Raw genomic sequence first — 26,934 nt, forward strand, 5'->3', positions numbered from 1 at the left:
TTTCATATATATTTATGAATAAAAATAAATAAATGTTCACCCACCAACCCATGGCCCATTTATTGTGAAAGCCCTGCACAGAGCTGGCAGAATTGAGAGCAGAAGCCAGGGTGCGAGTTCTGAGTAGATGCCCTGCAACCCCCCTCTTTTCCCCTTTCCTGCAGCCTGTCGCTAAATAAAAAGTCCTTGTTAGAGGGCCCCCCTTTATTTTCTATGGATTATCACATTGAAGAAACCCTTGGCGCCTAGAAGTCCTCTGGTCAGTATTCTACCCATAGATATACTCACTGTAAGGTTCTATTTTTGTGTCTCTTGGGTTTTATTACTTGTAATTGCAATGTTTACTTGTGTCAGTTTTAAACGGCTACAATTATTAGTTATTAAATTATTTATAATTTCATAAACACATAGAATGCTTCAAAGGGAAAATAGGGATGAAATAAGGTAATGCTTTACTTGTATGCTACTGCACACAACCGTTGCCATTTCTTTCAAAAATGCAGCAAGGTTATGAAACTGAATTTAAGGTTTAACCAAAGAAAAACGACAGAATCCTTCAATTTCATTCACTTCTTTATTTTTACTGAGATACTGAAATTATGAGGACCATGAACACTCAACCTGGTGGCTAACAGTTAGCTCTTTTAAAAACATCAACCTTCCAGTCTTCACGTCTATAATGTATTTATATATATATTCCCCTCTCTATATGTACACACATAAGAGCAAACACACGCACAAACACATACACATGGGTCATGTTTAACGTAATGACTGGATTGTTCACTTCCGGACTGGACAGGAGTAAATGCATAGTCTGAAACTTCAGGACAACACAAACCGACTACACACTAAAGTACACAAAGTAAATTAGGAGTTTCCACTTCTGACTCAAGGAGTTTTGGTCCGTAAAAAGAACAGTGACAAAAAAATAAATCTGTATATACTTTGTATGTTTTTAAACACCAAACACACAGGGTTAGGGGGTCTGGTGGGGCTTAGCATGGGAAACTGGCCAAGACCTTAGGGGCTTCAGACCCTTGGTGCCACAGACCATGGGAACACACACCCAAGAGCCACAGGGGCCCGAGGGGCCCCAGACTGGAGAGTGTGTTTACAGACTGCCCGGGTGAAACTGGCCTTCTGAGAGCGCAGCCCGCTCTAAGACAGGTTTGGGCTACCAGATTCTCCTTCAGGTAGAAGACAAAATGGAAGCAAGGAATGCAGAACAGGGAATGAGGTCATAGGAGATGGACAGATGGATCAGTGAAGCCCCTTGGTTGGGGAACACAGAGGAAGGGACGTTGAGTTGGTTGGTGAGGTTGATTGGTTGGTTAGTTTGTTAGGTAGGGTTACGACTGGTTGGTCAGTATTTTTGGGAAAGTTACGATTGGTTGATCAGTTTGTTAGGTAGGTTACAATTGGGAAATGGGTTGGGTTGCAAGGTAGAGTTATGATTGGTGGGTTGGTCAGTTGGATGTTAGCTAGGTTATGATTTGTTGGTTGGTCAGGTGCATGTTAGATGTGTTACGATTGGTGGGTTAGTCAGGAGGATGTTACGATTGGTGGGTTGGTTTTTGGGACGTTAGGTAGGTTAAGATTGGTTAATGGGTTGGCTGTGGGGGGGGGGGGGGGGGGTTACTGTTGGAGGGAGAAGGTGGCGGCCCCTTGGAGCCCACCAGGCCCCTAGCGGACCAGCGGGGCCTGCTTGAGGGAGATGAGGACCGAGCGCATGCGGGACACGTCCTTGGCCTGCTTGCTGGACTTGGGGTTGAAGTCGCAGAGCCTGGCCACGCGCTCCCACTCCGTCCCGGGGTTGTTCTCGTCCAGGTCCGTGATCATGGCCTCCTCAGCAGCCCTGCTCCACACCACAAGAGATTGGGTCAGGTGGGGGAGACAACACACACACACACCAAGAACAAGACGATACCCCCTGCTGCCCAACAGTACCGCTGTCCGTAGCCACCTAATGGGCCCTTTCTAGTACCGCTCATTGTTACATACCACTACATTGAGTTTGTTCTGGCCTTTGTTCAGAAAAACATTTACAGCATAAACCCTTGATTGTACTACTGTGTGTAGAACTTTCTACAGGAATGATTAAATATGTTCTAGAAGACTAGATGGCTTGGAGAGAACCAGGTGCATCATGTACGATTTCAGAACATTTAAAAAGGCTAAGTTTAGGATTTGGGCTTCTTCGCCTTTCATGATCCTCCCTGATCCGACAAGATCAGTGAGACCATTTTTCTGTCGATGGGTTTGGTTGATCAGTATGCACCTGAGACCGGTTTAGCATTTGCGATGTAAACTCCAAAGTGCCAGAGCATTGGCTCCACAACACAAGGTAATGCACCTTCCAGATAATGCAAACATGAATCTAGTTACGTGTGTATATCTGGAATAAATGGTGTTAAACTAAAACGAGAATTCAGCCTCTTTTACAAGCAGTTACTATAGCGCTTTTTCTATTTCAGAGTAGACTTTCTTCAATAAACCAAAGAACAAATTGGCGCATCGTGGCTCAAGGACAGCAATCCTGTTTTACCTGCAGAGTTCATGTCTACACAGACGTACCTGCACACTCACCGAACTACACGTTACATATCTGCACACTCACAGAACTACAGGTTACATACCTGCACACTAACAGAACTACACATCACAGAACTACAAGTTACGTACCTTCACACTCACAGAACTACACGTCACAGAACTACACGTTACATATCTGCTCACTCACAGAACTACAACTACAAGTTACACATCTGCACACTCACAGAACTACACCTAACATATCTAAATACTCACAGGACGACACGTTGTGCTACCAATATCACAAGAGAGGTATAGTGCTGTTATACTGAAGATCAGCCTTGCTGTGATTCGGTCGTAGTTACAAGGCCACAGGCAGTGTGCCGAAGATAATCAGAGCCAATTCCTCTTGTCCAATCAAATGACTTGGTCGAAACTAATTTATGTGTATGTATGTAAATATGAAATGAAACGTGTTAAAGAATGTCATTCCTGTTGACGTGACGAGAATGTCTGTCAACACTACAGAAACTCTTTGATCTGTAAATTTACTCTGAACATTCCTACACAGAAAGGACTTTTGGTAAACGTTGCTTTTGTGCAATTGATAATTTGAAGCACCACTATGCAGCTTAACATAATGGTTGCTTTTTTTATTTTAAAAAGGTAGGTAAACCCCAACATAACTTTCTGTTAAAGTTAAAGTGTTAAAATGGGGGGTTAACTTAAGACTTTAACTAGTCACTGAGTTAGCAATGACCTACAGATTCAATCCCTGATAGTTGGACGATGCATATCGCGGCACATCCTTAAAACAAACCTGATGGAATGAAGGACGAGCTTCAGGACAATTGACATAAAACACCAAATTAAAAAACCCATGAGAAGGTTAACATGATGTAGAGGAAGATTAGACCAAAACCACTCTGGCCATAGCAACAACCCGACCTCTGACTGGAGGCTTGCTCCACACACACACACACACACACACACACACACACACACACACACACACACACACACACACACACACACACACACACACACACACACACACACACACACACACACACACACACACACACACACACACGGAATATGCAGGCAGGCCATGTGGTCTTGGAATCAGAACAATGGGCCTCATTCACCTAGCAGCAATCTTGGTAACATCTTAGTTCTAAATACTGGCTGTGTGGGGTAACTGAATGCAGAACGCCACATCTTGTTTCCCCCCCCACGCAGCGAGCAGTAAGAACCAGGATGGCCGCTATGTGAACGCGGCCCACAGGATGGGCTCAGAGAATGAGCGGTTCCAGAGGTTTACTTAACTGGTCTAGGCGGTAGCAGGGATGGTTAATGTGTGTGCTTTGACGGAGCAGCAGACAAGAAAAACAGGGAGAAACAGTTTCACAATCAGAACAGAACAGCAGAGAGATAGAGAGAGAGAGAGAGAGAGAGAGAGAGAGAGAGAGAGAGAGAAAGAGAGAGAGAGAGAAAGAGAAAGAGAGAGGGCATAAATGAATTAAACTGAAAGATGAGCTAAATGCAGATGTTTGAGCCAGCATGCAGAAGCCAAGCCATCGCCTCTGTGTTTCTACCAGCGGTTTGGGAAGCAGGGAGCGTACAGCATGGTGAGGGCTTGCCATTGGTTGGTTGGTCGGTCGGAGCGTTGTTATTGGTTAGCGAACAATGGGACACCAGTAGAGGAAATACCAGTCAAACATACTGCTGCTTGGGTTGTTTTACGCATTAGGAAAGCAATATGTGGGGACTGCAGGGAACAGTAGGGCTTTCCCCTACTTCATTAATGTGGCTAGTATTAGTAATGCTTTTGTTATGATGGCCACGTCATTTATACGGGCGTGTCAAAGGTTAACGACACTAAATCAACAACAAAAATACGACAAAAATAAATAAAAATGTTATTGTATGTATGTAATTGCGAGGATTAAGCAACAGGAGCTCGATGTCTCCTACAAGGATTTGTCAGATCATCTTTCACAACACATGATCCTACCTGACCATCCAATGGCAAGATAACGAGCCGCTTACTAGCAACAAGCTGCCTGACCACAGCATCTCAACAGCTAGCTTGCTAGCTAGTTAGCAACAAGCTGCCTGACCACAGCAGCTCAACAGCTAGCTTGCTAGCTAGTTAGCAACAAGCTGCCAGATCACAGCAACTCACCAGCTAGCTAGCAACATGCTCCATGACCACAGCCGCTCACCAGCTGGTTAGCTAGCAACAAGCGGCCTGATCAGAGCAGCTCCCTTGCTTAGCTAGCTAGCAACAAGCTGCCTGACCACAGCAGTTAAACTGGTAGCTTGCTAGCAGGGGCTGCCTCACCACAGCTAGTTAGCAAGCAACAAGCTATCTGACTACAGCTGCTTACCAACTAGCTGGCTAATTAACAACAAGCTGTCTGATGGGAGCACCATCAGCTAGCAACAATTCAATTTAAAGAACTTCAGGACAAACTATCAAAGGACTTCATTGGAGGAAATTATGGATGGATCTTCAAAGAAAAAAAAGCTGGAACCGACTGAGGAGGGAGGAGGCTTGTGGCATTACTGTACAATTAACTCGACGATTCACAGGCGATAATGTAAAAAGATTATGACATCCAATTCAAAACATCAGCAGAATCGGATGTGATGTATGTGAAGAGCATGATATTGTCGGGTGTGGAGACGTGACGTGTGAACTGAAAAGGGTGGACAAAGTCCGAGACATCTGGCAACCCGCTGGAGCCATCAGGACAGAATTAACAAATACTAAAACGGATCCGCTGATGAGGACCACTTCAGTAGGCGTGGCTTCAAAATAAACAAACGTAGACGAATGTACGTAGGTGCTCCTACAAGTAAAATGAATAAAGGATATGATTTATGTGATAAATGATCACATAAATGAATGAAAGACTGAGGAAGTTTGAGGAACTATGAGTGCAAAATGAATGATTGATGAACTACGTTTGCTGAATGAATGATGTTGGATGAACGATGTTTGCCGAATGATAATTGCTAAATGATGAATAAATGATTGATGGCCTACTTGGCCTGAATTGATGAACTATGTTTGCTGAATGAATGAATTGATTGATTGAGGAACATGTGACGGGCTGGAGCTGATGACTAAGGAGAGCAGGGAGGAAGGTGGGATGAGGAGGATGAGGAGGAGGAGGTTAGTTGAAACAACATACACATAACCAATGAGGTCAGAGAAGGGCTGCTTGTAGAAGTCCTCATCCAGCACCCTGAGGCAGGTCCCAGTGAGCAAGGCATTGGAGGGAAGAGAGAGAGAAGAGATGCAGAGAGCAGTAAAACCAGGGAGAGGGAGACAGCCAGGAAACACATAATCACATCAGCCCAAAGGTTGTTTTTTTCAAAGATTGCCTAGAGGCCGGAAAGCGGCGTCCAGTGGCGGGAGCACCACCACTGGCCAAACCAAGAGCTACTGCGGCTGTCGTTTCCACCTGGCTCACAACTGTGGATGTTGCGTTGTTAGCCAAACAAGGTGAAAAAAGCAAATCTTTCTTCAGTACTTCTATACTGGTGGACTTCATACTTTGACTGTACACAACTTCAAGGCCATATTTATTTTGTTTACGCTTCATTTATACGCCTGCAGGTTTAGTAGGAGCGATGCAGTTTGTTTGTTAGCAGGTTAATTAGCATTAAGCCGACACTTCTACTGCACTGCGCAACGGAGGTAAAGAGGAACTGTCACATCTCTGGCTGGCTCTAGGGGCCCTGATGGTACCTCTGGCTCTAGGGGCCCTGATGGTACCTCTGGCTCTAGGGGCCCGGTGGGTGCCTCTGGCTCTAGGGGCCCTGATGTTACCTCTGGCTCTAGGGGCCCGGTGGGTGCCTCTGGCTCTAGGGGCCCGGTGGGTTGGCTCTACCTGTTGTTGACCTTGGTCTTCTCCAGCGCTTCGTTCTGCCTGCTGTGCCACTCCTCCAGCTCCTGCTTGGCCTTATCCTTCCATGCAGACTCTTGCTCACGCGAGTTATCATCTGGAGAGAGAGGGAGGGAGGGGCGAGAGACATTGGTTAGGAGAGGGAGGGAGAAAGAGGTGCGAGAGACATTGTTTAGGAGAGGGACGGCGAGAGGGATGATACATTGTTTAGGAGAGGGAGGGCGAGAGACATTCTTTAGAAGAGGGAGGGAGAGAGAGGAGCGAGAGACAGTGGTTAGGAGATACAGGGTAGTGGCTGGAGAATACAGCTGGGTGGACTACAGGGTCATGGGAGGAGACTGCAGGGTCTCGGGTGGGGGAGGCCTACCTAGGACCTCCAGCCGGTCGCTCTGCTCCTCTCTCCACTTGCGGAGGCTCTCCGGCTCGGCCTGCAGGCGGTCCGCGCTGGAGATGGCGGCGTAGGAGTCAGACGGGCCGTTGCTCTCCTGGGGGCAGAGGAGGGTAAGGGTTGACCACGGGAACCAAAGGTCAGGGTTAGGGGGGAGGGTTAAGGCCCCAGTATATACTTAAAATGAAATCAGTGAAGTCGCACGGGCACGGACCAACTGGCAGGTTTGCGACCAAGAGCCAAGAACTAGTTCCAGCCCCAATACACCGTTAGTGGTCAACAATACTGTGTGAACGTTTGCATTACTATTTAGTTGTAAGTATACTGGGTCTTTATAAGGGTTAACCCAGGCTTAGGACTAGTAGTCACTCATGATCCAATATCAGATCTCATAGCAGAACCGATCTTCAAAACCTCAGTGCAACAGAGACATGCAAGAGTAAAGACACTGGCAGAGTCATATTACTTAAAAGGGTTGAATAATTGAAAGAGGGAAGAAGAGTTTTACCGCGTGGAGTTCCCCGTTGACCGCACCATCTGGGAGGAAAGGAATAACCGGTGGTTAAATGACCATCAAGATATAAACTATGATGAACTACAATACAACATGTTCACATGCACCACAATACAACATGTTTACATGCACTTCCCATGTTCAAACACGTTTACAAGCACTTTGCGTGTTTCAAACACTAAATATCTCACACCCAGAGAATGCAAAAAAAGATCAAGACAATATGTTTATTATTATATAATATATTATCAGTTTTATTATAAGTGTAAATGAACCCCCTGATTCAGCTCGAATTCAAACACAGTGCGGTCAGTTCTAAGCAGGGCTAACTGCACCTTGCACCCATTGCTCAATAATCTTCTTCCCTGAAATGAATAGGCCTTGCTGTGAGGATATACTGCGGATATAGGGCCAAGGGTGAGACGCTATCAAGGTTCCTCTTTCTCTGGGAGAGGAGCCGACGACGTCGCGACGTGCTGACGTCACATTAAACCCGAACCATTATGTTGTCCGAGCAACTCAATGGATTCAATGAAAACAGGCCCAGCTAAGCTACCTGTCACCACCCGTACCGCGGCGTTAACAATGTTTTCTTTAACGGTAAAATAACGGACACAGATGTTTATTGTGCTCAAATCGTCAGCGAGGGAGGGGATAACCGCGAAGCGTGATGGCCACGTCGCAGAAATAACTCTTTGGGTCGTTATTGTGTCTCTCCTAACGTAATGTGTGCTAAGCCCGCTAGCCACACAGCGTCGAGACCCGTTATCTCTCGAGGATCCGAACGGTTCAGCGACTATAACGGTGGCCGGGTCGATCCGGGCACCACGATATCGTCTTTCGTTGACCGTTGACAACTCGACCACCCACCGGTGACATCTGAAAGGGCCGAGGGCACCTCTCCGCCGTCCAGGATGCTGAAGCCCTCGTCGTTCTCGATGCCCGCTATGTCGCTCTCCTGCTGGGCCAGGAAGGCGGCGGCGGGGTCCTCCTCAGACCCGGAGCCGCTGCCGTTACCGGCGGCCGGTGCGCTCAGCATGTCGAAGTCGTCCATTCTCGGTGGTAAAAACGAGTTAGGAATGTCAAGAACGAGGGGAGAGAGAGCAGGTGTCTTAGTTAACCGATACGTTCAGTGGGGGATAGAAGTGGGGGCGGGGAAACGATACAAAAAGGCAGAAGCGGAAATTGACAAAGTGACCAATCAGGCTGGGCTACGGATGATTGACGCCGCAACAAGCCAATGGCATTTGATCAGCTTCGACCGTTGACCAATAGAACGGCTGTATAGCTGTACGTGCGGATCCCGTGACCTGCCGCAGGTCGTCTCAGCTGTAAAAATGCAGTTTCGCAGCAGTCAGGTGAAACGACCGTTTAAAGCAGCTGTCCCAGTTGATCCCATTCACATTAAGGATACATTGATCAGTAATAAGCAATAATATCAAATCAGGTAAACGGATTCGATTTAAGTCATTGGCTGGTCTGATTCTTGTTGCCTTGGAAATTGTATTAGTCCAGAGTGGGCGTTCCCAAAAATATTGATTTATAATAATCATATCTAATATAAATATATCATATCCATCTTAAGTTTCATTTATATTTTATTGTCAATTTAAATTACCCATGTAATGCATTTATATTCAACCATTCATCTCTATTCCTCTGCTGCATTCTTTCATCCAACACTATTACTCTCTGCTGCATGTCTATTCATCCATCCATCTATTACCCTACTGCATGTCCATTCATCCACCCATCTCTATAACCCTCTACAGCATTTCTATTCATCCACCCATCTCTATTACCCTTAGTCTACTCTACTACATATATATTCATCCATCCATCTATTACTCTCTCTAATGCAGGTATATTCGTCCATCCATCCATTACTCTGTGATGCAGGTCCATTCATCCATTACTCTCTGATGCAGGTCTATTCATCCATCCATCCATTACTCGCTCTCGAATGCAGGTATATTCATCCATCCATTACTCTCTGAAGCAGGTCTATCCATCTCAGTTGCTGTCAATCTTTATACCAAGTTTCAATACATACACGGAAATAATGTATTCCAATACAATTATTTTATAATTGCTTTTGATACAATTATAATGAATTAAGAAAATTAGAAAATAAAAAGACTATAACTATAACTATATAAAGACTACTATAACTCAGTATCAGAAGGACCCAGGAGGTAGCAGGAAGGTCCTCACATCAGCGTATTGGACCCCTTTGTCTTGAATTGATTTGAGGGGTTAAACACAAAGACAACGTAGATAAAGGTCAAAATACTGTTCCTTTATTGGGAACTTTTGACGTAGTAAAACCACTCCCAACAGGAGAAAGAGAGAACACTAGACATCTCGTGCCAGGTCCAAAAGAATGCAGCCCTTCCTCCAGGAAGAAGAGTCTTTAGGGAGAAGAGTCTTTAGGGACAGTGGGCAGGAAGCAACGGTTCCCCACGTAAAGATGCAAGCATGTGTGCACAGTAAACAAAATGATAGGATTACGTGGATGTTGACAGACAAACAAAACGACTCCAAATCAAACATTACACGGCCAGTATGCCAGTCATGTCACCGTGGGAGCACGTTTCAAATTTAATTATAGCTGCTGACCAATTAGAACAAGTTCTTAAACTTTCAACCTTCATGCAACCTGTACATGAAGCAAACAGCCAAAAAACAGTCTTCTTCCTTGTTTCCTCTCACTGTAACATCCACCCCATCGTTTCCAGTCTAGCGAGGTTGTGACCCTGACGCCACTCTGTCGATTCACAGACACCGGGACAACTTGGCTGTTCCCAAACACACGTCATCATCAGGCCTTCCGCTAGAACTTAGTTACAGTAGGGCATACTGTAGAGCAGTAAAGTACAGTAGGGCCCTGGGCGTGGGGCGAGCTGGTAGTGGGTGGGGCACTGTGCGTGGGCCGAGCCGGTGTGTTGGCTGGCGTGGTAGATGGGGTGTGGAGGAATGCTTTGAGGTAGGGGTTCCACATGAAGACCCATCCAGATTCAGTCCTGTTGCTCCACAGGCACGATGCAGAACGCCAAAAAGTAGCGAAAGCAAATTCAATTTGGAGATGTATATATATTATTTACTCTAACGTATATACCTATCTATAAGGAGACCAGAGGCTCCTTTATGCTAGTCCATGGCACATCATGTTTGTGGAAAGTATGCACACGCAAAGTATGCACATGCAAAGTATGCACACGCAAAGTAAGGCCATGGCAGCAGCGCCTGGAGAGCGAGGGCTGCTGGAAGAGGAACAACGCGCAGATCCATGGAACCTAGTCCCCTGGTGCCATCTTGGTTCTAACTGCTCGCTGGGTGGGGCATTCAGTTCCCCCACCCAGCGAGCATTTAACTCAAGATGGCCACCAGGTGAATCAATTCCATTATGACCCCTGGACAATTTAAACCATTTCTCGCTCTCAAACGGAATGATTCATATATATACATATATATAATTATACATATAAATTAAATATGTATACATCAATATATATAGAAATAAAGCTATTTATATCTAGATATATATAAATAGTGAAAGTTTGCTCAAATGCCATTAACCAAACAAACCATAACAATGTTTCAGACTGTTTGTGTGTCCGTGTGTGTGTGTATGTCCGTGTGTGTTTGTGTCTCGTTAGCAGCTCCGTCTGGTTGAGTAGTCTAGCACCATGCTGGCGGCCCCCAGCAGAGCAGGTTCTTCCAGGTCGGAGGTCACGACCTTGATGCCCTGGGAGGAGGCCAGGGCCCTCTGAGAGATGATGTCCTGGACGGGAGACTGGTAGTACGACGCCAGCACCCCTGACAGGATGACCAGCGACGGGTTGGTCATGTGGAGGATGTTCACCACGGCCACGCCCAGCGCTGTGGAGGCTGCAGAAACCGGAACCAGATTACACACCAGAACCGGTTCAAACACCAGAACCAGATTACACACCAGAACTGGTTCAAACACCAGAACCAGATTAAACAACACAGCAATGTTATTAACCCTATGATGTCATTTAGAATGCACTTTTATCCAAAGCGATTGAAAGTGTATATCAGTCAATATCATTCCCTGAAACACCCAAACCACATTTAGCAACACCACACCCACCCGGATTAAACACAAAGCGATGTAGTCAGGTGTGGGGCTGTGTGTATTTGTGTGTCTGTGTGCGTGCATGAATGTGTGCATGTATGGAAGGTAAAAACGGTAACAACTATCCTGAATGAGCAACCTTGAATGCATGTGGAAGACATGCCTCCGCGGTTAATACATAATTACTCATTAGTACATACAGGCAGTAATAAACCCTCATAAGATGAGTGTAATCAGTTTTTTTCATATTAGACTACTACCGAGTGAATTTTGTATTTAAATATTTGGATGCCACCTAGTGGACACACATTTTAATGTATATAATATTAGGGTTAGAACAACAAAACCGCATTCATGTGAACAAAACATCAACAAAAAGTTAAACCATCGTCAAGAGGAGCTCATTTGGCTGTTTCAGCGGTCAAAAACAGAGTCTTTAATTTGAAAGTAACTAAAACGGTGCATTCTCAGTCTTCAACGAGACGCAAGTCGTGACCTTTTTTGGCCTTCCATAAGTGTGTGAGTGCGTGCGCGTGTCTGACCTGTCTTCAGGACAGCCTGAGCTTTGGAGTTCCCCTGCTGGGCGGCGTGGATGAGGTGCACTGCGCTGACTGCCTCCACCTTCTTCATCTCCACCCCCTCCACAATCAGAAGGTCCTCTGGAACAAACACACATCCACACATAAACACACACATCCCTCTCTCCTGGTCTCTTGTCAGGCCATGGGAAACCTGGAGGCAGTGGGAATACCAGGACGTCTGATAATGATGGATAGATAAGCAACATTCTCTACAGTCCACTGGGTAGGCTTGCTAGACTGATCCATCCAGCATACATCTGGGGGGACACTCCCACTTGTGATGTCACTAAGGCACGGGGAAGGACCGATTTTCAAACGGCTTGTAGCGGCTAATCACACTCACACCTGGTGGTAAAATAGGGGCCCTTTAATGGCTGATCAGAGGAGTTTGTCCCGTACCGTCGTGCAGCCTCTTGGCCTCCCGCTGCAGGGCCATGCCCGAGGCGTAGGCCTCCACGCAGCCCCGGCTGCCGCACATGCACTCCGGCCCGTCCAGCGACACCATGATGTGGCCCAGCTCCCCCGCGCAGAAGGTGCTGCCGTGCACCAGCTCATGGTGGTGCACGATGCCCCCTCCAATACCTACACACACACACACACACACATATATATAGAGACACACACACATACATAAAGAGATATACACACACAGAGAGAGAGATATACACATACAAAGAGAGATATACACATACAAAGAGATATTCACATACAAAGAGAGATATACACACGGAGAGAGACACACACACACACACACACACACACACACACACACACACTTATGGAAGATGTATACGGAGCGTGGTTCTGCTAATTATATATGAAATATTGTATGTGTATTTGTAGCTCCCGTAACAAAAGTTACGTTCCTGAGATAACCGTGGACGTGTTCTGAACTTTCGGACCACGGTGAATAAGAAACTTTCAGTTGCATATTCAACACCAACCTATTCGAGGAAGATAATAAAAAACTGCTTTTCAGTACAAGACCAATGCTAGTTCAGAACTAGTCGAAAATGAGTCCAGTACTAGTCCAATACTGGTCTATTACTAGTCCTATACTAGTTTCCCTCATCTTCCCAAATATAAGAACTTCTTCGGCTTCTGTTCGGTTTGTCGTCTTGGTACTAAAGCGCTAGAGTTGTCATGACGACGGCCAGGTGAGGTCCCCATGGGCGGTGGCCTCTGAGCATGAGTGTGTGTGTGCGGGTGTGCGTGTGTGCGTGTGTTTCCTGACCTGTGCCGGTGATGATGGTGACAAAGTTCTCCACGCCCTGGCCGTGGCCGAACTTCTTCTCCGCCAGCGCCGCACAGTTGCCGTCATTGTCCAGCCAGACGGGCAGGTGCAGCGCGTCCGAGAGCGGCGTGCGCAGGTCCACCGACGACCACTCCTGGATCAGCTTGGTGGAGTGGAGGATCACCCCTTCCTGGGGGTTGACCCGCCCCCCCGTGGACACCCCTGCCAGGGGAGGAGGAGGAGGAGGGGTTACCGTTAGCTACTGCTGCAGTCATCACAATTACTTTATGCTACTTTGAAAAACCAAAATCCTGGATTGGTTCAATCCGTCCGGGGTGATGAGGAGGCATGAGACTGGGGCCTCATACTAGTCCGACTAGTCGACGCACAGAGGGGGGCCCTGAGAGGCCCGCAGGGGCCACCTCAGCTTCTCCTACACCGGCGGACAAGGAGGGCCGGGAGGGGGGGGGGGGGGTCTTCAGTTGGTTGCGATCTCACCGCTAAACGCCACTCGATCCTTCACACTGCAGCTTCAATAGCATTCTGTTCCACACTCGGATTTCAGAGTTGGAATATTATAATTATATTAGGCTAACGATGATCATAATCAGAATAGCATTAATGTGAAAAAGCGTAATCTACTTTTGCTGCGGCGGCTGCAGAGTAGCCGGTCAGAATGCAGACCCGGTTATGTTACATCAAGTCTGCTGTGTTCAAGATGGCGGCCGTACGGATCCTGGCTGTTTGACTGACAGGCAAGTTCAATGATACATGGCTGTATGACACAGAACTTCAGTCCTTAGGCCCTATGAACTACTGATCTCCACTACTAGAGACAGCTAAGCCAAGCCTCATCCCGACCTTCCACCTGAAACGGAGCGTTACGTCAAACTGAACCAGTCCTTAGTGGGGCACTGCACTCTGGGCCTCCTCACCATCAGGCCTCATGGCCAGGACTCTTCAGAACAACTTATTAAAGGACATTAAAGAATATTAAAGGACAATTCCGGTATTTTGAACATTTCCCCCTTTCTGGTTTGTCTAGTATGAAATAGAGTGGTTGACTCAAACATTTTGACTATTTAGAATCGCCCCTGCCTGCTTCAGAATGGCTGGCTACGGGCATTCACAAACCTGTCCTTAAAACAACCCTAAACGTGCGTTTTCAGAAATGTGCAACTCACAGTGTGGTTAGTGGTGTTTGTTGATGTTCAAAAATCAAGTATCGTAGCGAAATACAGTTTCTGTCGTGTTTTATTTGGCATTTTCTAAATCCATTGATTTCTGTTGGAAGACTCATTGTTCGTTGACCATAGCCCTACTGTTGATACGGAGAACCGAGAAAAAAAGACTACAACTAAACGTAAACAGCCCCATTTCTGTTTCGGTTCCCGTTTCAATGGGATTTACAAAATGCCAACTAAAACACGACAGAAACTGTATTTATCAACAAACACCACTAACCACTAACCACCAGTTGTTCATTTCTGAAAACAAATGTTTAGGGTTGTTTTAAGGACATGTTTGTGAATGCCCATAGCCAGCCATTCTGAAGCAGGCAGGGGCGATTCTAAATGAGCCAAATACCCCAGACAAGACCAATAGTCTAAATTTCGGTGTCAACCACTCCATTTCATCCTAGACAAAAAGCGTTTTATTTTATGACACCATTGGCAGTATTAGATCTTTGCAGCAGTTATTCTAATAGCGTTCCGGTAAATCACCGTGAACTTGAGGCCACCCAAACTCTCACAGGCGCACCTTAATTACAATCTCTGGCTACGCCCAAACTTTAAGGGCTGGAAATATGCTCATTGGATAATAGTTTACAGGGTGCTTTTAATTACTTCCTTGATATAATGCAATTTACGTATTTTTATTGTTTGCTTTGGCTCTCTTTTTAACGTGCATACAACGTCATTATCGTGGTCTGCACAAACTTGTCATCGTGCGTGCATTCTGCTAACTGCACTGTCCATAACTGTTTGATAGGACTTCATTTGTAGCCTAGGCTATTTCCTTATTGTTCGTTGATTTAGTGGGCTCGTTTGTGGGAAGTTGTGAATGAGTTTCACGGAGACCGCCGGCACTCAACAGCCAATCACCGTACTGACCGCTTCAAAACTCGTGCACGAGAATCGATGTAAGGGGGCATTAGGGGGCGTTACTCTTAGTTCACTCTTTTAAGAAAAAACTCCTACGTAAAATGTTTTTGCGCGAGTTAGGAGCACTCCTAGCGGTAAGATAAAAAGCTTTGTGAATACGGCCCCTGATCTCTATGTCACTCTCCAGGACCAATCAGCACTCTGAGGCGGACTGGGGTTCAGTTCACGATGGGACGAGGAACAAAGCAGTCCGCTGAATTTCAAAACAACAGCGCTGCCGGAGTAAAGCGTCAAAGTTGGTGAAGAGGGTTTTGATTTTTTGTCCGATAAGCTTGAGGTATTTGAGCAGCGTGAGACCGCCCCTTTAGGTGCAGCTCAACGCCCTGCCGAGGGGAGGCTGGTGTCCATTGTGAGACGCAGACCTGAATATCTGGATTCTCTTACAAGGTCAAGATAAGAATCCGATGACCAGCGATGACGGCTTCTTTCCACTCCCCACGACACTCCTTTAGTTCACCCCTCAACCATATAGAATGGATAGTATGTATGGATGTGTGTGTGTGGGTGTGTGTGTGTGTGTAATGGATGTGTGTGTCTGCCTGAGTGTATGTATATATGTGCATGTGTCTGTGCATGTGTGTCTGTGTATATATGTGTCCATGTATATGTGTGTCTTTGTGTGTGTCTGTGTAGGTGTATGTGTCTGTGTCATGTGCGCATGTGTGTGAGTATATGTGCACATGCGTATGTACGTACCGACTCCCAGTATTCTGCAGTTGAGCCGAACGCCGTCCTGGATGGCGTCCTGACACATGCTGAGGATGAGCTGGATCCTGGACTCGTAGGTCTTAGGGTTGGGCTTACAGTACTTCTTCATGATCTTCCCCTGGAGCGGAGACGTGAGGGGATGGGGACGGAGATGAGCATTCAACTGTACTCTCGATCTGAACTTCAGGTCAGTCCTTCTGTGTGTGTGTGTGTGTCCGTGAGTCCGTGTGTGTCAATGTCCATGAGTCCGTGTGTGTGTCTGTGTGTGTGTGTGTGTGTCAGTGTCCGTGAGTCCCGCCTACCCTCATGCTGACGATGGCCACGCGGAGGTTGGTGCCCCCCAGGTCCACGGCCAGCGCGCTCTGGGTCTCCAGGATGTGGTCGATGTCCTGGGAGAAGGCCTCCTTCACCGGGGGGAAGCAGAAGCTCTTCTGCAGCGGCTCGTCCAGCTTGATGCTCCGCAGGAACTTCAGGATCCGCGGCACCGCGTTCCCGTCGCCGTAGATCTTAGAGCTGGAGGACGGCAACACGTACACCGTCACTCCCTAGCAACACATACACCGTCGCTCCCTAGCAACAGATACACCATCAAACCCTAGTAACACATACACCGTCAAACCCTAGTAACGCATACACCGTCACTCCCTAGCAACACATACACCGTCACCCCCTAGCAACACATACACCGTCAAACCCTAACAACACATACACCGTCAAACCCTAGCAACGCATACACCGTCGCACCCTAGCAACACATACACGGTCGCCCCCTAGCAACACATACACCGTCGCCCCCTAGCAACACATTCACCATCACTCCCTGGCAACACATACACCATCGCTCCCTAGAAACACATACACCATCACTACCTGGCAACAGATACACCATTACCATTCCTTCTTGAAAGTGTCAAATTTCCATAAGACATGGTGTTCTGAAGACACTGTGACCTCTCGGTTATTATCTATTGTAACCATTTCACTGTGTGCCGCGCTAATCACCCTTGAGGGGAACTGAGACAGCCTCTGCTGAGAGAGAGACGCCGCAATACCACAAGCTACATCCTGAGATGAACGAAAGTAGTAGTGGCATCTCTATCTGCAGCTGTGCCCTCAAGGACTTCTCAGTTTTAACACTGGAGTGTGCCCACTGCTCTGGGCTCATTACAGGCTAGCGCTTCAACCTTTATATGCTTGTCTTGCTGAGCGGCCTCTCTGACAACTTTTCTTTGATACAAATTCTACCTTCTTTTTTTTTTTACAATAAAAATGTTATCAATACAGTTCAAAGAATTTCCACCACAAAAGTGATGGTGTATGTGTCGCCAAGTCATGATGGTGGATGTGTTGCTACAAATTTGCTAGCAACACATCCACTATGACTACCTAGTAGGTGTGTAGGTCACTGCCTAGTGTAGGGCTGTAGGTCAGTGCCTAGTGTAGGGTTGTAGGACAGTGCCTAGTGTAGGGCTGTAGGTCACTGCCTAGTGTAGGGCTGTAGGTCAGTGCCTAGTGTAGGGTTGTAGGACAGTGCCTAGTGTAGGGCTGTAGGTCACTGCCTAGTGTAGGGCTGTAGGTCAGTGCCTAGTGTAGGGTTGTAGGACAGTGCCTAGTGTAGGGCTGTAGGTCACTGCCTAGTGTAGGGCTGTAGGTCAGTGCCTAGTGTAGGGTTGTAGGTCACTGCCTAGTGTAGGGCTGTAGGTCAGTGCCTAGTGTAGGGTTGTAGGACAGTGCCTAGTGTAGGGCTGTAGGTCGGTGCCTGGTGTAGGGTTGTAGAGGTACTCTCTGAGCGTGGACAGTTGTCTCACCAGGGGTAGCGCTTTCCAAACTGCAGCTCTAAGGCGTGGTAGATCTTGTTGTGGGTGTCAGCATCCCGGACGTGGAGAACGTTCTCTCCTGATGGGAGGAGACGGACATTACACCATCTGTCTGTCTACACGTCTGTCCATCTGCCTGTCCCTCTGACTGTGTCTGCATGTCTGTCTGTCTCTCTGCCCGTCTATCTCTCCCCCTGTCAGTCATCCCGTCTCTCCAGCTGTCTGTCTTCCCGTGTCTCCACCTGTCTATCGACCTGTCTTCCCGTGTCTCTACCTTTGTCTACATGTGTCTTCCTGTGTCTCTACCTGTCTCTCTGCCTGGGTCTTCCCTTGTGTCTACCTGTCTCTCTGCACGTCTGTCTTCCCATGTCTTCACCTCTCTCTCTGCCCGTCTGTCCCTCTTCCTGTCTGTCTGTCTATCTTCCCGTGTGTCTATACCTGTCTCTCTGGCTGTCTGTCTGTCTGTCTGTCTTCCCGTGTGTCTCTACCTGTCTGTCTGTCTGTCTGTCTTCCCGTGTGTCTCTACCTGTCTCTCTGCCTGTCTGTCTTCCCGTGTGTCTCTACCTGTCTCTCTGCCTGTCTGTCTGTCTTCCCGTGTGTCTCTACCTGTCTCTCTGCCCGTCTGTCTGGACCCCAGGTTGATGACGGGGGTCCCGAAGGCCCCAGCCTCGCGGACCCCACAGCTGCTGTTCCCGATCATGCAGCCGGCGTGGGCCACCAGCTGGATGAACTGCTCGAACGGGATGTGCTTCATCGCCCGGAAGTTGGGGTGCTGCTCGATGCCCTTCATACGCATCACGCGCACCATCCCCTTACTTCCTGTGGACACAGGAAGGAGCCGGCGTCAGACGCTCAGTGCAGTACTAGCGGGACTAAGCTGTATCATCAAGCTATGTTATACCCATGTTTATAAACGTTTTTTGAAACGTGTTCAAATTTATATACACAATTTACATGATGATGGAAAATATTAATATCACTGTCACTAAATGATAATCGTATAATATGAGTTCACTACAGTATTAATACTGATGCCAAATGATAACAGTAGAATGAGTTCCTAGTTCACTAGGGTATTTATATTGATGCTAAATCATAGTATAATATGAGTTCACTACAGCATCAGTATTTTTACTGATGCTAAATCATAAGAGGATAATATGTGTTCACTACAGTATTAATACTGATGCTAAATCATAATAGTATCATTTGAGTTCACCACAGTATTAATACTGATGCTAAATCATAATAATATAATTTGAGTTCACTACAGTATTAATACTGATGCTAAATCATAATAGTATAATATGAGTTCACTACAGTATTAATACTGATGCTAAATCATAATAGTATAATATCAGTTCACTACAGTATTAATACTGATGCTAAATCATAATAGTATAATATCAGTTCACTACAGTATTAATACTGATGCTAAATCATAATAGTATAATTTGAGTTCACTACAGTATTAATACTGATGCTAAATCATAATAGTATCATTTGAGTACACTACAGTATTAATACTGATGCTCAGTGATAACAGGGTCAGACCTGCGTCGATGTTGGGGAACAGGATGAGGGTCTTCTTGTTGAAGGAGAGGAGGGCGTCCAGCATGAGGCCGTAGATCTTGATGGAGCCCTGGATGTCCGTGGTGACCGGGTGCTGCAGGGCCACGATGTACTGGTTCTCCTGCACCGTGTCCCCTGATGTCACACACACACACACACACACACACACACACACACACACACACACACACACACACACACACACACACACACACACACACACACACACACACACACACACACACACACACACACACCTCTATGAGTACATGTACGTGCGCGTATACGTAGGTAAGCCCCCACCCTCGGGTGCCCACCACCACCCTCCTCACCCAGCCAGGTGTGGATGGTGTCCATGTGGTTGTTCTTGGTGGGCGACAGCAGCTTGTCGTAGGAGGGGCACCCCGCCAGCAGAATGCGGCTGTGGTCCTCGCACATGGCGATGAGGTGCTGCTCTGCGCTGCGGGTGCAGCAGGCGTGGTAGTGGGCCAGCTTACTGATGGCGTGGCGGATGGAGTCGTCTATCGTCCCGCTCACCTGGGGGGGGGGGGGGTGGAGAGACGGATGGATGGATGGATGGATGGGAGGAATATTGGGCAAGAAAAGAATGATGGATTCCCCAAGTGATCTTCTTTTGTTAACGGGTGTGTTTCCCTCCTCCACGTCCCCCCTCTCCCCCCCCCCCCATCCCTCTGCTCACCCACCTCTCCCCCCTCTGCTCACCCACCTCTCCCCCTCTGCTCACCCACCTCTCCCCCTCTGCTCACCCCTCTCCCTCTGCTCACCCACCTCTCCCCCCTCCAGGTGCAGTATCCTGATGTTCATGAGTGCGGCGGCGGTGGCCAACGCCAGGGCGTCGAAGCGGTCGCCATGGACGACCAGGATGTCGGGGCGGAGGCGCTGCAGCACGTCGGGCAGCTTGACCAGCGCCAGCCCCACGCTCTCCACCATGGCCGCCTCGTCCTCCCCCCGGACGATGGTGTGCAGCTTGGAGCTCACGTCGAAGTCATCCTGCTCGATCATGCGGAACGTGTTCCTGTGGGGGGGGGGCACGCTCAGTACACACTCGGTACTAACCCTTCAGCAGACCCCCGGGCGCCTGGCGAGACCCCTCCCCCCCCCAAGTCCCTCGCTCACACTCTGTTCACGCTCAGCACATCACTATTAAAAGGACCCTCGGGGGTGGGGGGGGGGGGAATCGGGGGATTGTGCATTTCAAAAACTACGAATAGTTGATTCATAGTCATGAGAAGCGAGTCACAAATCACTTAGTGAGCTGCCAACGTAAGCCACACAGGTGTACAGAGATGGTTGCTAAGATACCATGCAGCTTTGACAGGCACACCTGTTTGGGAGGCAGGGTGCGCTATTCAAATTATATTTTTCCGAACACTAGACTCGACTGTTTTGTGTGCGAGACATTGTTCTCGAAGGACAAAGAATGAAGAATGAGATTTGTAGGTGATTCTTCTATGAGGTCTAATCCCAGACAGCCAGACGCCACACTGCCTTGCCTGAAGGTACAGTGGACAGGCCAGGTGTTCTGGACGGTTCCCTTCCCGGGCGGGCGGGCGGGGGCGCGGCCTAAACAGCAATCATTGGGGACGCTTACCCGTAGTCATCGATGAGATGCGAGCCCAGCACCATCACCTCCAGCTCGAAGCTCTCCGGGTGGGCTTTGATCCCAAACATGATGGGGGCCAGCTTGGAGTAGTCGGCACGATTGCAGGTCGCGACACACACCCTCAGCTTCCTCTTAGACACCATCTGGGCACGCGCACACACACACACACACACACACACACAAACACACACACTTACTTACTACTTCAAGCCACAAAAACAATAGACACACAGACTGAGACACTGACAGACAGACATACAGCCAGATAGAGACAGGAGACCGACAGACAGAAGACAGGCCGACAGAGACAGAGAGGCAGTACCTGATTCTGTTCCTCCATCATTCCTCGCTCCATATTCTCACTTCTTCTCTGCAAGTTCAGGTAGTAGAGTTGCTAGAGAGAAAATGGACACACGGTACAGTTCTTAATATGTATATATAAAAGAGAGAGAGGTTCTTATTGAGATAGAGAGAAAGACAGACAGACAGATAGACAGACGTCGAACAGCCTAAGGTCTTAAGGTACATATTAAACTAACCTTTGGAACAACAACCATTAAAACCATGACTAATAAACCACGACTAATTCTGGGCCTTGGTTTCCTGTGATGTCACTAGACTGGCCAGCAAATCACAGAAATTATTCTCTGCAAAAACCAAGGGCGTGCTTTGCTTTCTTTCCTCTCCAATTACTGTTGAGAGAGTCCCTGTCACACCACGTTCACCCCGCAGTCCTAGGTCTTTCGGTGTCCCTTTTTAAATGACAAAAGGACAAATACTGACTACTGCCACTTGCTGGTACGGTGAGTTATTGTTGTGTCAGGGCCTGAACTGCGGCGTCTTTGTTTTTGTTTTTTTATTGGGGGGGGGGGGGGGGGGGGGGGGGGGTAGGGTTAGGGTTAGTGTTAGGGTTAGGGTTGATAACACTGGCTGTGCGAGCTCTAGCAGTGATGATGTTGGTCTAAAGGTACATCCTGTATCAGTTTGGCCGTTGGTTAGCTTTAGACCTAGCCTTGGCGGAACCAGGATACGTGGCCTGTGGAACATCGTGGTTGCCATGGTGTCGTAGCTCGAAACTTGAAATTCATGCATGATTGCCCGCTGGACGACGGGCAGACACACAAAACCAGCTGCCTCACCCCAAAACAGGTTTGATTCAAGCATTCCTTCCATTCAGACTGCGAGGCTTGAGGAATTTAATCCGGTGAAGTTCCGGTGAGAAATTATTTGTATTATTACAAAAAATAATAGTAGTAGTAGTATTAAGGAGTATCGAATCTAAATGTTAAAGCAATGCAGGAACTGAAGTGCTATATTTAAAGATACAATCCCTGACGTCATGAATTATAAAATCAAAATAAAGGTCATGAATCTTAATAAAAATAAGTAATTAATAAATAAGGCAATTCATTTATTGTTTTATTATACGGGAAAGTATTAAAGTTAACAAAGTTAACAATTTAAAACGGGCCTGACTCAGTATAAAGCTGATTTCCAGCAGGTTCCTGTTCTGCAGCACAAATAACAGGAATAGGGCACATAATATCACACGTCACATTTACATACAGCACAGGACCATAGCACAACAGCTGTGATAGGCTGTGCATCAAGCACACTGTGTGCGTAGTATGTGTGTTACAGTTGGCAGTAAAAAGATAAAATCTGAACAGAGCACAACAAAAAAAGGCACACCAACACCAACACAACCACACCCACAGGCGGCCAGGCATTTCAGAACCTAAACTGTTCACATGAACACACACGAGAAAAGGAGAAATGGAGGTTCCTGTATGATGTGTAGGAGGGTCTATTGGCATTTTATTCCCATCTCTGTTACCAGGATATAACCCTGTGTCTTATCAATGCATCCCTATGAGTATTGTAAACACAGTCTTGTGTGTTTAACTATTATTATGTATGTAACACTATATCTTATGTAGTTACAATTATGTCTGTAATCCTATTTTGTATGTATGTAATCCTATGTATGTAACACTAAGGCATATGTTTGTAACCCTATGTATTATGTATGTAACCTTATGTCTCGTGTATGTAACACTATGTATTATGTTTTTAGGCTTATGTCTTATGCTGCCTCTTGAGTGTTAAAACACTGATATCTACTCAGTAAGTCATCTGGTTGAAGTAGGGTTCTAATAAAACCGAATGAGCTGACTGATCTGCCGGTCAAACCCTGGAGTAAATATTTGACCACACGCACCAAGGACACACACACACACACACACACACACACACACACACACACACACACTCTGGGTCCAGTGTGTCCCCAACACACCCCCCAAGTGTCGCCAACTGACCCAGCAGATAAAGCGTGAACCGATCAAAATGGCTGCTGCCAAACCTACCAAATAGACATTCCCACTGGACCTATGATGATTGGGGAGGACACGCTATACTAATTGAGGGAGTGCTGCAGAGGACACAATACTGGAGGATGTGTGTCACAAGGTCTACATATGGTTGAAAACACACAGCTTAAGATTCACAACCCACATGACCCACCCCTCTGGCACCATGCCAAGTTACAAACAAGCGCTCCCCCCCCCCCCGAAGCCCAACACACACACACACACACACACACACACACACACACACACACACACACACACACACACACACACACACACACACACACACACACACACACACACACACACACACACACACACACACACACACACACACACACACGAAGCAGAGACGTGTATCAAGACACTGAACACAGAGGAAATGCTAGAGAGAGATGCTAGTAATCGAGAGCTATGGATTCTACCGAGGGAGAGATGCTAGATGCTTGTGAACGAAAGAGATTCTAGCAGGAGAGATGCTAGCTAGAGAGATAGATGCTAGCAAGAGAGCGAGAGAGATGCTAGAGAGAGAGAGAGGAGAGAGAGAGAGAAAGAGAGAGAGAGATGCTAGCTAGAGAGATAGATGCTAGCAAGAGAGCGAGATAGATGCTAGAGAGAAAGAGGAGAGAGAGAGAGATGCAAGCTAGAGAGAGAGGCTAGCGAGAGAGAGAGCTGCCACAGACAGAGAGAGAGAGATACAGGGAGAGAGATGGGCAAAGAGAGACAGAGAGAGAAGTGCCACAGGCACAGACAGATGTTTAGACAGCAAGATCAAAATGAAGCTCTCTGACTCACGTGGGGGTTTCTGCCAACAGATTTAAAGCTTGATTCCATACTAACACACACTGTCTGTCTGTCTGTTACTACCTGTCTGTCTGTCTGTCTGTAGTATGCTATATTCTGTCTGCTAATTCCAGGCTAGCTCCATCCACCAGAATAAGGGAAGGCGGGGAGTAGAAGAGAGGCAGAAAGCCACAATTATGCAGCACTGGGGGAGGGGAGGCACCCTCTGCCGGTGACAGTCTGACGCCAAGCCTCCTGATTGGCTAAGCACAAGGGGGGAGTGGCCCAGTTTACAATCCCCCAGGAATTGGTTAGGAGCCCCGTGGTTAACGGAGATTGCTCAACTATTGAAGCCTTGTCCCTGAAAATCATTTCGCTCTACAATATATCAGGTGTAATAACTCCTCTACAACGTTTTACGATATTTTTTAGAAAGTACCCAGGGCCACAGACACTAATCTTTGTATATATTATAAAGCCACCCAGAGCAACAGAGTCTATTCCAGCTTGTCCATCCCTTAGCCATTCTCCACATATAAAGCAGTGCTAAGCTTAAGAGTGAACAGCTGTCAAAATGAGAGCATGTTCTCAAGATACAGACAGACAGGACAGAGTGTTGAGATGCAACATGATAATGAATGAACCAGGACATCCTGTGGCTGGACCGGTTAGCCAAACAGCAACAAGGATGCTGCTTCTCACACTAATATTCTCTCTCTCTCTCTCTCTCTCTCTCTCTCTCTCTCTCTCTCTCTCTCTCTCTCTCTCTCTCTCTCTCTCTCTCTCTCTCTCTCATATTAAACATTTAGGTTAATGGTGGGTTGTAAAGCCGAGGTGGCTGCCCACCTGGCCCTCCTCCTAGGTGTGTGTGTCAGCTCCTCATTTGTCTCCTCAGAGCCAGAGGCATCAAATCTGCTCAGTCCGTGGAATTTGCCCGCCCACACACACACACACACACACACACACACACACACACACACACAGTTATTTTAAACATTTTCCACCACTCTTTTTCCTACCCCTGGGCACCAAACTTTAAAGACTCACTGAAGAGGGGCGGGTTATAAGCACAGTCATGCTCATAGAAGACTGCTGTTAATTATTCATTCCAAGTAGCCTTCAAATGCCTGGTTCCATTTGTTGTGAACGTGGTCAAAGAAGTAGGCCTACACGTGCGAGTGACTTGTAGGCCGAATGCAGTATACCCACCTTAAAAGGGATTTGCGTTTTAACATATCTAACATAGCTGATATACCTACTGGAGCCATATCACACTTATAACCAAGTTGTATAACCACAGGACATGACTACAACGAAGATCTTTTGATTTCCCTAGTCTCACTCTATCTGATCCACATTCCGTCCGTGTTTCAGATCAAGTGTAAACACTGGTCCAGCGTCAGACCCTGTGCACCAGTTCCAGAGGATGGGTAACACACCCACTGTGACAACACACCCACTAAACCAACCCATGATGACGGACATCTCCTCTCTTCATTCATTCATTTACTGACTCACTCAACTAACCATGTCACCGAACAGGATGTTGGCATCTCCTGAGCAAATAAAACATGTTGTTGTTCAATCAACCCCTGTGTTTCCATGGTAAAATATACGAACCCGGTTAAGCAATATTGTCTGTAAACAAACCAGTTAAGCAATATTGTCTCATGGTGAACATGAAGATAGCATTAGCAGCATCGCAGAGCAAAGAGCTGCCATTAAAGCATCGCAGCTAACTGCATTAGCTCATCCCCGAGTTCAGCCACTACGACTCGACATACTTTTAATTCATACAAGTTTGTTGGCGATTCAAACACATCGTGTTTGGGACCATGGCGATGCTACGGGTGTTCTTTTTATTAGCGATGCAAAGTAATAAAAACCCCACTCGCGTTAAAAGCATGATAAATCTAAGTTGGAATAAGTTTTCAACCAACACTGACAGGACCGCTAGCTTAACCCAGCAACCACACGATCCGTGGCAAACAATGCAAGGCAGGAAACATACCTTTACACGGCCAGACTCGTCCTCCTCATCTCACGGCAGACTGTAAAGTAAAAGGCTGGTGTTGGGGGGGTTCTATCATCGGCACGGGGGGCGAGCCAGGCTCCAGATAAACTACGCAGAAGAAGAAGACCCCCGGGAAGCGATCGATGCCAGAGACAACGAGGTGCTTCTGGGAGATGTAGTTCTATTACGAGATCAGCTAAGCTATGCATATTCACTGTACATATATGGCGTACAGTGCACACGGGATGTGGACTCCTAAAATTAGATATCATTAGATAAGGCGGGATAATGCAAATTATCAGGTGTTACAGCAGTTAAGAAAAGGAGAGAGCAAATCAAACAAGATAAGTGTTGAAAATTAAATAACTACACACTATATACACACACACACACACACACACACACACACACACACACACACACACACACACACACACACACACACACACACACACACACACACACACACAATACATATAACATATCATAAAATATAACCTCACGCTGATAAGTATGCTAATAATGGCATACCCCCAAGATGAGTACATACTGATCATTAGACTTCACGCACACACACGTGCACAGTTCAGCAGCCATGCAGGTTG

The 26,934-nt window shown here is 47.0% G+C and overlaps 2 protein-coding genes across 3 annotated transcripts; both read right to left on the minus strand.

The window, feature by feature from the left end:
- Window positions 1-560: 560 nt before the first annotated feature.
- On the minus strand, window positions 561-8,517 carry clta (clathrin, light chain A). Its single transcript, XM_084465884.1, has 5 exons — window positions 8,228-8,517; window positions 7,352-7,380; window positions 6,823-6,940; window positions 6,441-6,552; window positions 561-1,858 (listed from the first exon to the last, which is right to left on the minus strand). The coding sequence occupies exons 1-5, from the start codon at window positions 8,409-8,411 to the stop codon at window positions 1,687-1,689; spliced, it is 615 nt and encodes a 204-aa protein (XP_084322010.1). The 5' UTR covers window positions 8,412-8,517; the 3' UTR covers window positions 561-1,686.
- Window positions 8,518-9,635: 1,118 nt separating this feature from the next.
- On the minus strand, window positions 9,636-26,461 carry gne (glucosamine (UDP-N-acetyl)-2-epimerase/N-acetylmannosamine kinase). Of its 2 annotated transcripts, none has more exons than XM_084465817.1 (14): window positions 26,327-26,461; window positions 21,483-21,554; window positions 21,149-21,303; window positions 20,326-20,572; window positions 19,869-20,073; window positions 19,519-19,671; window positions 18,571-18,783; window positions 17,956-18,043; window positions 16,450-16,660; window positions 16,136-16,265; window positions 13,275-13,496; window positions 12,440-12,622; window positions 12,002-12,118; window positions 9,636-11,248 (listed from the first exon to the last, which is right to left on the minus strand). In XM_084465817.1, the coding sequence occupies exons 2-14, from the start codon at window positions 21,513-21,515 to the stop codon at window positions 11,013-11,015; spliced, it is 2,193 nt and encodes a 730-aa protein (XP_084321943.1). In that variant the 5' UTR covers window positions 21,516-21,554; window positions 26,327-26,461; the 3' UTR covers window positions 9,636-11,012. The 2 variants fall into 2 exon arrangements, with proteins under 2 accessions (XP_084321943.1, XP_084321942.1); XM_084465816.1 differs by lacking the exon at window positions 26,327-26,461 and adding an exon at window positions 24,328-24,718.
- Window positions 26,462-26,934: the final 473 nt, after the last annotated feature.

The sequence above is a fragment of the Micromesistius poutassou genome (genome assembly GCF_964030765.1).
Source record: "Micromesistius poutassou genome assembly, chromosome: 3".
Classification (NCBI taxonomy): Eukaryota; Metazoa; Chordata; class Actinopteri; order Gadiformes; family Gadidae; genus Micromesistius; species Micromesistius poutassou.

What these genes read in the sequence shown, in the direction of transcription:
- clta (XM_084465884.1), bottom strand. Translation starts at nt 8,411, where the DNA reads ATGGACGACTTCGACATGCTGAGCGCACCGGCCGCCGGTAACGGCAGC. An exon ending in CGACCGGCTGGAGGTCCTAG is followed by an intron (nt 6,553 to 6,822) that starts GTAGGCCTCCCC and finishes CTCTCTCTCCAG; the next exon opens with ATGATAACTCGCGTGAGCAA. An exon ending in AAGACCAAGGTCAACAACAG is followed by an intron (nt 1,859 to 6,440) that starts GTAGAGCCAACC and finishes GGTGTGGAGCAG; the next exon opens with GGCTGCTGAGGAGGCCATGA.
- gne (XM_084465816.1), bottom strand. Translation starts at nt 24,366, where the DNA reads ATGGAATCAAGCTTTAAATCTGTTGGCAGAAACCCCCAC. An exon ending in TGATGGAGGAACAGAATCAG is followed by an intron (nt 21,304 to 21,482) that starts GTACTGCCTCTC and finishes GCGCGTGCCCAG; the next exon opens with ATGGTGTCTAAGAGGAAGCT. An exon ending in TGGCCATCGTCAGCATGAGG is followed by an intron (nt 16,266 to 16,449) that starts GTAGGCGGGACT and finishes TCTCCGCTCCAG; the next exon opens with GGGAAGATCATGAAGAAGTA.